At 23.9% G+C, this 10,819-nt stretch overlaps 1 protein-coding gene across 2 annotated transcripts in view; it reads left to right on the forward strand.

Moving 5' to 3' along the window:
* LOC117172065 (protein MON2 homolog) overlaps positions 1–10,819 on the forward strand; it is a 103,224-nt gene that overhangs the window by 62,746 nt on the left and 29,659 nt on the right. For both annotated transcript variants that reach the window (XM_033359811.1, XM_033359812.1), the window contains exons 15-17: positions 2,653–2,906; positions 6,471–6,605; positions 6,694–6,944. In XM_033359811.1, coding sequence (XP_033215702.1) covers positions 2,653–2,906; positions 6,471–6,605; positions 6,694–6,944 — 640 coding nt within the window. The remainder of the gene's footprint in view (positions 1–2,652; positions 2,907–6,470; positions 6,606–6,693; positions 6,945–10,819) is intronic.

The following is a 10,819-nucleotide window of genomic DNA, read 5'->3' on the forward strand; positions in this document are numbered from 1 at the left end:
TTCACTTGAAATTTTTTTTTAGTTTTAAATTAATTTTTTTAACTGAAAGTTTAACTGAAATTTTCGGTTGAAAATGGTTTACTTGTGGTTGAAAATTCAAGTATCTGTTTGAAAATTCATGTATTTTGTAGAAAATTATTTTTTTTACAGGAAATTATTCTTCTTAGTTAAAAATTCATCTTTTCGCTTAAAAATTCAACAGTTTTTTTTGCAATTTTTTCTCTCTTGACTAACAACTTTTTCTTAGCTGAAAAATCAATTCATGTTTATCAGTCGTATTTGTGGTTGAATTGAACTGTTTTTGATTAAAAATTAAATTATTTTTCGTTTGAAACAACTACTACATTTTTTATTCGGAATGAATATTTTTCGAAGATTCATAATTTTCATTGAAAGTTCATCTCTTAGGTTGAAAAATGAGCTTTTTTATTGATTTTTTAAAATGCATCCCTCAAGTTGAACATTAATTTGAACTAAAAATTGAAATATTTAATTTTTGGTTGTAAATTTCTTTTAACTGAAAATGTTGCTATTATATTTTTGGTTGATAACTTATCTTTTTTATTTCAAAATTATATTAGTCGGTACAATTATTTTTTTAGTTGAAAGTTCAACTGTTTGTTGAGAATTCATGTACTTGATTGAAAAATTATATTGGGTGAAAATTCAATTATTCTTGTTAATTATTTATTTTTGAAGTTAAAAATTAATTTTTTTGATAAAAGTTTAACTCTTTTGTTAAAAGTTCATCAATATGGTTGAATATATTTCTTTAACTGGAAATTAATTTTAAATTTATTCCATTTTTCGTGGAAAACTGATTATTTTTAGTTGAAAATTGATCGTTTTTAGTTCGAAACTCCACTATTTGGTTGAGAATTCATGTATTTTGTTGGGAAATCGTTTTTCTTTGATAGTAAAATAATCTTTTTGGTTCAAAATTCAATTATTTGGTTAAAAATTGATCTATTTTGTTGAAATTGCAATATTTTTACTTGAAAATAGAAGAATTTGGAGTTGTTTTAATCGAATTTAATTTTGTACCCACACTAATTTGACCTTAATATGCATTTGATTTAAAGTATGAGAAGATAAAATAAAAATTAATTTGAATTATTACGCAAAGTCTTTCTTTGGCGAAAAAATTAAAGAATGAATGGAGTTTCTAAAGTTATTATATTGTTTAATTAATCGGTGGTTCTGATGTATTTTTAAATTTTATCTCTCTAGTTGAACATTAATTTTTATTAAAATTGAAATATTTAATTTTTTGTTGTAAATTTGTCTTTTTTTTTTGAAAATTCATATTTTTTCTTCAAAATGGATTTATTATAGTTGGGGATTCATCATTTTAGTAGAAAATTCATCGCTTAAGTTGAAATTTTTTTTTCTTGAAAACTAATTTCTTTAACTGAAAATGTAACTGTTACATTTTTGGGAGAAAACCGTACTTTTTTATTTCAAACTTTATCTATTTGTTTGAAAATTGATTTTTTAAATTTGAAAATTCAACTGTTTGCTTGATAATTCATGTATTTGATTAAAAAATCGTCTTTTTGTGCGAAAATCGAATCTTTCTGTTATAAAATTCAACTAATAAAGTTGAAGATTTATAGTTTTTGTTGAAAAATCATCAATTTGGTTCAAACTTATATTTTCAAACTGATTTCAAAATTTATCTTTTTTAGTTTAAAATTTAACTGTTTGATTGAACATTTTTCCTGGTTGGTTCCATGTTCAACTATTAGACTTAAAAGTAGTATTTTTTAGTTAAAAACTCATGTTCTTCGGTTGAAAATCGTCTTTTTGGTACAAAATTAATCTTTTTGCTTGAAAATTAATCTACTTGTTTGAAAATTCATATTTTTCGTTGAAACTAATACGATTTGGTTGAAATTTAAACTAGTTCATCTAGTTCAAGATTCATAATTTTAGTTGAAAATGTTATCAATTTGTTTAAATCTTTTTTATAGAAACTTAATTTTTGATTGATTTTTTTGTTGAAAATTGATCTTTTATAATTTCGAACCTTAACTGTTTGGTTAAGAATTCATGTATTTTGTTGAAAAATCGTTTTTCTTTGATAGGAGAATTCTTCTTTTTGGTTAAAAATCCAATTTATGATAAAAATTGATCTGTCATGTTGAAAATGCAATATTTTTACTTGAAAATTAAGGAATTAAAAGTATTTTTAATTGAATATAATATTGTTCTATATTAATTTGACCTTAATATGCATTGTATTTAAAGTATGAGAAGATAAATTAAAAATTAATTTGAACTATTACTCAAAGTCATGGACTTTAGGGAAAAAATTCAAGCGTGAATAAAATTTTTTAAGTTATATTATTTAATTAATGGATGGTTTTGATTTATTTAAGAATATCTTGGTAGTACAATTTTTAAAAGACTTCTAAATCAAACATATCAATTGAAGCCCTATAAATTGGAAAACAACATTATTTTTAATAATTTCGCAAAACTATATACATATTCTGAGTCGATTGTTTAAAAAATTGCAAAATATACGTAAATTATTGTTGGAAACAAATTTGAAGCACCCGGAATAAACCTGAAATTGTCAGGGATTTTTTACCCTAGATTTGAGTAGACACCCTGAATTAAATTTTTAATTAATTAAAATTATTTTAGGCGATCTGTGCGTGGATTCGCGACCCGCGGTGCGAAAATCAGCTAGTCAGACTTTATTTTCAACGATCTCGGCTCATGGAAGTCTTTTGCATCAGCCAACCTGGCAAGCTGTACTTTGGCAGGTACTTTTTCCTCTGCTTGATAAAGTCAGAAGTTTGTCGAGTTCGGCGAGCAACGAGAAAGTCGATACTGGAGGAAATATTCTTATTCATCACAGTAGGAATACGGCACATAAACAATGGGCAGAGACGCAGGTAATTTAATTTAAGCTATAAAAAATGTAGGAATTAAATAGAAATCAAAAAGGGAGTAATCTGCAATTTGAAAAACTACAATGACAGGTCTGCTCCACAGATATTTAAGTCACTTTTAATCACGGTTTAGTCACTTTTTTAAAAGAAAAGACTTTTTAAAAAGATTTTATCTTAAATATATATAGAGTAATATATGGTAATGCTATTCAATATTTAACTACACATTTTCTTTATTTCCCTCTTCATCCTTTAAGAAAAAAAGTCCTCCTTTTCCCTTTATTTTCAAGAAACTTCCACTATTTTTGTTTAAATGTGAAATTAATTAATAGAACCCAATAAAGCACTCCAAATATTTTTCGTTAACAGTTTTTGTTGTTGTTGAACAGTTTGCTTTAATATTTTTGGGTCAGAATTCGTCTTTTATATGGTTATGAATTTTATCATTTGGTTGAAAATTTTACTTTTTTGCTAAAAATTCATATCTTTAGTCGAAAATCCAACTATTTTTTTGAATATGTGTCCTTTTTGGATAGAAAATTTATCTTTTCTAGTTGAAAATGAACTTTTTTGTTGGAAAATTAACTGTTTTCGAAAAAAATGTGTCTTTCTTTCTTCAAAATGTTGACCATTTGATTCAAAATTCAATTATTTTGTTCTAGATGCAACTGCTTATTTGAAAACAATTTTTTTCCCCAACAAATTCAGATTTTTGGTTGTTAATTCATTTTTTTGGTTGAAAATGATCTTTTTTGCTGAAAGTTTATATTTTCGAGTTAAATTTCAAACTTTTTTCTAAAATATTCGACTTTTATCCTAAAAACTAAATTTTTTATTAAAACTTTATCCTTTTTGGTAGAAATTTTTTTGTTGTTGTTCAAAATACAACCTTTTGGTTGAAAATTCAACTATTTTATTGCAAAGTGATATCTTTTAGTAAAAAATTGAATTTTTTTGTTGAATTCAACTGTCTTCCAAAAAGTCATATCTTCTTTCAAAATGTATTCTTTCTGGCTTGAAATTTTGATTGTTTTTGGTTAAAAACGCAATTATTTTTGGTTGGATTTGAATCTTCTTGGTTCTAAAATTCTACCATCTGATGCCAAATTTAACTATTAGGTTAAAAATTTAAAATATTTAAAATTTAAAATTATTGTATTGAAAATGAACTTTTTTGTTGAAAAATCAACTGTTTTCTAAAAAATGTGTCTTTCTTTGTTCGAAATGTTGACCATTTGATTGGAAATTCAATAATTTGCTTCTAAATGCAAATTTTTATTTTGAATAATTTTGTGGAAAATTCAGCTTTTTGGTTGAAAGTTAACACTTTGATGAAAATTTATCTTTGCGGGATTAAAATTCAAATTTTTTTTTCTAAAAAATTGAAATTTTCAACTTGAAAACTAAATTCTTTTTCAAAGCTTGAACTTTTTTAGTAGTAAATTCATGTTTTTTGGTTCAAAATACAACCATTTGGTTGAAAACTGAACTATTTTATCGAAAAGCAATGTTTTTTAGTCAAAAATTGTACTTTTTGGTTGAATTCAACTGTCTTCTACAAAGTCAACGGTTTTCTCAAAATTTATTCTTTCTGGCTTGAAATTTTAATTATTTTTGGTTGAAAACGCTATTATTTTTAATAAGATTTCAATCTTCCTTGTTCGAAATTTTGGAAAATTCGTCTGTCTTACTTAAAAGTGCAACTGTTTGATTCTAAATGCAACTGTTTGGTTTTAAATTAATTTTTGTTGTTGAAAATTCAGCTTTTTGGTTGATAATTCATCATCTTTGATTGAAAATTATTATTTTTTTTGCTGATAATTTATATTTACGGGATTAAAAGTCAAATTTTTTCTAAGACTAAGGTAGAAAAGTCATATTTTTTGGTTGAAAATTCAGCTATTTAGTAATTCATCCTATTTGATCGCGATTACCTTTTTTTCTGCAAATTTATTTTTTCAGGTTTAAAAGTCAAATTGTTTCGAAAATATTCCTCCTCGAAGCTGGGAAGTTTTCACTTTTTAGTAAAAAATATAACACTGCTAGTCGAAAATATACTTTTTTGTTGAAAATTAATCTATTTTCTGGTAAAAATGTATTTTTAACAAATTAAAAATAATTATTTGGTTGAAAACCAGTTTTAGTTGATGATTCAACTATTCTATTAACAATTAATTTTCTTGGTTAAAGATTCATCAATTCAGTTGGAAATTCATCTACTAGATTGAAAATTGAACTATCTTGTTAAAAATTGTTTCTTTTTTTAAAAGTAATTTTTTTTAACGGAAAATTGCACCATTCCTTTTTTTATTGAATTTTTTTAAAATCAAATCTTCAACTATTTGTTAAACATGCATGAATTCAGTTGAAAATTGGTCGTTTTCGATAAAAAATTAAACTTTTGTTTTAAAATTCATCTTTTTGATTGTAAAGCCTCCTATTTTGGTAGAAATCTCATCTTTTCTGTTAAAATTCAAATGTTTGATTTCGTGTTTTTGGGTTGAAATATTAACTATTATATTTTTCGACGAGAATTAATCTTTTTTAGTAGAAAATTCAACTCCTTGATTTAAAGTTAAAGTTAAGTTACTTCGTTTAAAACTAAATTTTTGGTAGAACATTCATAATTTCGGTTGAAAATTCATCTCTCTGTTTCAAGATTTAACTATTTTTTTAAAAATTCTTTTTTTGTTAAAAATTTATCTTTTTTAGTAGAAAATACAACTTTTTGTTTGAGAATTCATGTATTTTGTTGAAAATTCGTGTTTTTTAGTAGAAAATTAATCTTCTTGGGTGAAAATTCATCTTTTTGTTTAAAAATTTATCTCTTATCTTAAAATCGCGATATTTTTCAAATATTTTCAAATTTTTTAAATCCATGGGAATCTTTCCGAATGTCTTGAAGTCCTTTAAAATATTTTTAAATCCATTAAAATATTTTAAAAGTCATACAAACTCCTCGATATCTTTAAAAATCTGTTGAAATTCTGTTTTCATTGTAAAAAATTTACGAAATTACGGAGATATTTTTCACTTACCTTTGTATAAAAATATTGCAACTAATCGACGTTTGTATCTTTCTTATCCAATTTTAGATCAAAAATATATCTGGCATTTATTGTGCATGGTTTAGAATTTTTTTTGAAAATTCGCAAAATCCTTTGAAATCATCAAAGCCGCTCCAATTCTTAAAACTCTTTTGAAATCCCTGGACTTATATTGTAATATTGAAAATATTTCAAGGAGGGTGGGGCTTAAAATCTAAATAATCGTCCTCACGTAATTAATGAACGTTCCCGCATGTTTCTTTTTATTTATGTTAAATAAGATTGTTTAAAAAATGATTTAAATTTTTTAATTATTTTAAATTACATTTTTTATGAAAAGCAAGACGATTTGGAGACTGCCTTTTCCTTTCCTCCTGTTTTTTTTTTTTTTCTATGTAAATTAAGATATTTAAAAGTGTGTTGCCCAAACCTGATCGTTAGATTCCTCGTCTTTTTTTTTTAATTTCCCAAAATTTCATACTTAAATATACACTTTGTAAAACTGAAATTATATCCTCAGGTTTTGACTTTGAGTGGTGTTGCAAGAGTTTTCAACACAAAACGCCAGTTGTTACAAATGTTAGGCGATTTCCCAAGAGCATGGTCCCTTCTTCTTGAATTTATTGAAAACTCAGCCCTTAGTAAAAACAACGAGGTAATTATACGCAATTATTGGAATTTAAATTAATTTTTTCTAAATATAATTTCTAAATAGAAAAAAATTATTTAAAATCTTTGTTCAGGTTTCCTTGGCAGCTTTGAAATCCTTCCAAGAAATTTTGTATTTGCCCAAAAACGCGGACAATAATGATCCAGTTAATTCTGAAGATTCTGAAGCATTGTGGTTAGTAGCTTGGCGAGTTTGGTTGAGTATTGGAACGGAAAGTACAACCCCGCCACAAGAGAACGAAGTCGAACCTTATATTCCCTCTCAGGCGTTTTTAACTGCGCTCGTTCAAATATTTCCAGCAGTATTTCAACATATTAAAAATAAGTAAGTAGAAATTTAATTTATACCAGAAGAACCCGCGAAATGCCAGTGAATTTATTTTTTGACCTGGAATTTAAAAAATTGTTTAGAAGAAAAAAATCTGTTCAACTTTGATTTCAACTGTTTCTAAAATAATTAGTTAAATTCTTATCTTTTTCAATTATGAAATCATTCAGTGTAGAATGCGTAATTCGAAAATCTTCTACATACAAACATTTTTCATTTTAGTTTTTATTTTTTAAGTTCACATTTTAATTTAAACAATTTTAAAATGCACTTTTAAAATGTACCCTTAAATACAAAATTAGAAGCCTTTTAAATCGAAGATTTTTGATAAAAAACACTTTTAGTTGTGAATATAACAACTGTGGATAAAAATGAATAATGATATAAAAAAATTGAATTGTACTTTGAGATTTAAAAAGTAAATAATTGATTTTCATTGTTTAAATAACTTTAAAATAATATATTCATAATCAAAGGCTTTTATTATATTTAAAATGAGATTCCAATCTAAAATATTCCATTTTTAAACCATTTAATTCAAAATTGTTTAATTAAGAAAACGTACAATTATTTAATATGAAGATTTTACGATTTTAATTGTTCTATTAAAAAAAAAATTGTTAGACAAATTTAACCGAAAGTGTCTAATTTAAACGAAGTGGCTACGTGTATCGAAAAAATTGGGATATTCGTACCAGAATTTCGGTGCAAATATTCCACGGCCTAATTTGAACCCAAATATTGTCAGATTTCAAACAATACAATTTATTTAAAAGTCTTTAAAGAATAAAAAACATTTTTTAGGAAAATTGAAAATAATTTGTATTTTGAAAAATTAATCTTAAGAGAATTTCTAAAAAGATTTAGTAAGACTTACAAAATTATCAAACATAAATATGGAAGTTTTTAAGGATTTTTTTTATTTGGATGGATTAAAAAAATTGTATGTAATATTTTAAAAGATGTTTTAGAAGTTTTGAAATATTTTAATAAGAATTTAAAATTAAAAAAAATTTAATACAATATGTAAATGTTTCAAGAGTTTGAAATAAAATTTTTAAGCATTTTAAGGATTTTAAAACTATTTGAAATAATTTATTTTTTAATTGAAACATTACTCTGTAAAAAGTAACTGAAAAAAATAATTAGTAACAAACTATTAGTCACTTTTAAAAAAGAAATATCTACCTATTTTTTAATTGTCTTGAATTATTTGAAATATTTTAGTGTACTTTGAAAGATTTCGAGAAATTTTGAATAGATTTAAATAATTTCATAATTTTTAAAAAGATTTTAGGGTATTTTTAAAACTTCTGAGACATTTTTAGAAGATTTTAATTTAAAGCGTTTTAGGGAATTTAAAAATATTCCAAAGAATTAAAAAAATTAATTTTATTAATTTGAAGGGTTTGAAGTGATTTTAAAGTGCTTGAAATATTTTAGGATAAAGAATTTTCTAGAATTTCGGAAGATATGTAACAGTTTTAGAGGACGTATGAGGTTTAAAAATATTTAAAAAGATTTCACGTTATTTTGCAAAGTTTCCGCGGATTTCAATTATTTTAAGGGAGTTTAAAACTCGCAATATATTTTAATACATTTTCCAGGATTTTGGAAAATGTCATAGAATTTCAGATGATTTTATAATATTTCAGTAGATTTTAAAGAATTTATTACTAAATACCACCCTGAATTCTTATTAATTTGTCTTAAAATTCAGTGGAATTCGCTTGAATTTTGTTATTGACTTGAATTCTTCTAAGTTTACTCTATTCTATTTAATTCAATGAATTAAAAATTTTTTAAAAAGTTTTCATTTAATTGATCCTGAAAATCAACCTATAAATTTATTGAAGGATTTGAAATATTTTAAAGTTTTTTTTTAATTCCTTGGCATTTTCAAGAGCTTAAAAAAATTCAAAAGGGTTTAAAGGATTCGAAATATTTGAGATTATTTTAAAAAATTACAAATAAATTTTCATTTGATTTTAGTAATTAAATGGGATTTAAAAGTATTTGAAATATTTTAGGAAATTTTAAAAGATTCCCAGAAATTTTTGTTTATTTCAATAGTTTGATGGCACTTCAAAGACTGAAATATTTTATAATATTTTTAAAAATTCCAAGGCATTTTCAAGAGATTTGAACAATTTCATGGGATTTATGAGAGTTTTAATAATTTTGAGGGATTCTAATATTTTAATAGATTTCAAAGAATTTTTTACACGACTTGAAGAATTTCGTAGGTTTTCAAAGATTTGAAGAGATTTTCAAATATTATTTGCAATTCATTTGGAATTCGCCCTGAATTTCTATTAATTTATCCTAAATTCTTTTAAATTATTTGGAATTCTTCTTAATTCACTCAATTCTACTCAATTAAATTATTTTTTTTTATATTTTTGAATTGTTTTGATTTCACTTTATTGCTTTTTAAATTTGTCGTCGTTTTTTTATGAATTTCATCGGATTTTTCTTATTTTCTTTAAATTTCTCTAAATTTCTGCAAAATTGGTTGTAGTCAATGGAATTTTTTTTCGATTCGTAAAATTATTCCAATTCATTTGAATTATGTTGAATTTAACTTGAATTTTGTTTGTAGGCATTTCATCAAATTATTTAAATTCTCTCGAATTTTCCTATTATTATTTCAAAGTTACTGCATTCAATAAAAATTTTTCATCTTTTTAAACTGTTTTCAATTCATTTGGTTTTTTTAAATTCTCGTTGAATTCTTATGATGAAATTATTTATGAAATTTTTCCATTTTAATTTTTTTATTTCAATTACTCAAAATGTGTATATGTTTAAGATACTGGCATTTCATTAAGAATGGTCAGGGAAAAAAATTAATCAGGAAAAAAATTAGGGAATTTTTGAAACTCATGTTTTGATGTTGGAAAGTCAAACTAAAGTCTTTTTTTGGATGAAAATTCATACATTTTTTTGTTGAAAATATGTCTTTTTAATCAAAAAAATTCATCTATTTTAGTAGAATTTGCATCATTCTTAGAAAACAATGCAACAGTTCGGTTGAAAATTCTACAATTTTGTAGAAAATTTACTCGTTATTGTAAATAAATATGTTGATTTTGAAAAGTTAACTGAAATATGTTTTGGATGAAACTGTGAATGTTTTTTTTTGTTGTTGAAAATTTGTCTTTTTCATTTAAAAATTCATCTATTTTTGTAGAAACTTAATCTTTTTTAGATAAAAATTTAACTATTTGGTTAAAGATTCTATAAATTTGTTGGATAATCATAATTTTTTAGTTGAAAATTCGTCTTTTTTTGAAAAGTCAAAATAAAATCTTTTTTGATAAAAATTCCAATATTTCTTTCGAAATTTTTGTTTTTGATTTGAAAATTCATCTGTTTTAGAGAAATTTCATCTTTCTTGAATGAAAATACCAATTTTTGTTTGGAGATTAATCTTCTTTGCTTGAGGATTCTGCTTTTTGGTTTGGAAATTTTATTTGTATTTCTGTGTTGTAGATTTATTGTCCGGTTGGAAATTCAATGTATGTTAAAAAAATTCATCTGTTGGTTTAAAGGTTTAATAATTTAGATGACACATTTTTTTCTATCATGATTAAAAATTCTTTGCCTAATTAAAATTCGTTGTTTTGGGTTTAAAATTCTTCTTTTTAATGAGATTTCATCTTTTTTGGTTAAAATATCAACTTCTTCTTTATTCATAATGTGTCCCCTAAGGGTTTACATGACTTCCATTCCTTACAATCTTTCCGTTTACATCTATGTATTTTTTGCAATCTTATCCTTTCTATATATACAATTATTTACAACTATTTACATAAAGTCTTATATCTAGTTCCTGCGATAGCGCAATTTAGGACTTATTAGTAAGCGAG

This window comes from Belonocnema kinseyi, chromosome 4 (genome assembly GCF_010883055.1).
Source record: "Belonocnema kinseyi isolate 2016_QV_RU_SX_M_011 chromosome 4, B_treatae_v1, whole genome shotgun sequence".
NCBI lineage: Eukaryota > Metazoa > Arthropoda > Insecta > Hymenoptera > Cynipidae > Belonocnema > Belonocnema kinseyi.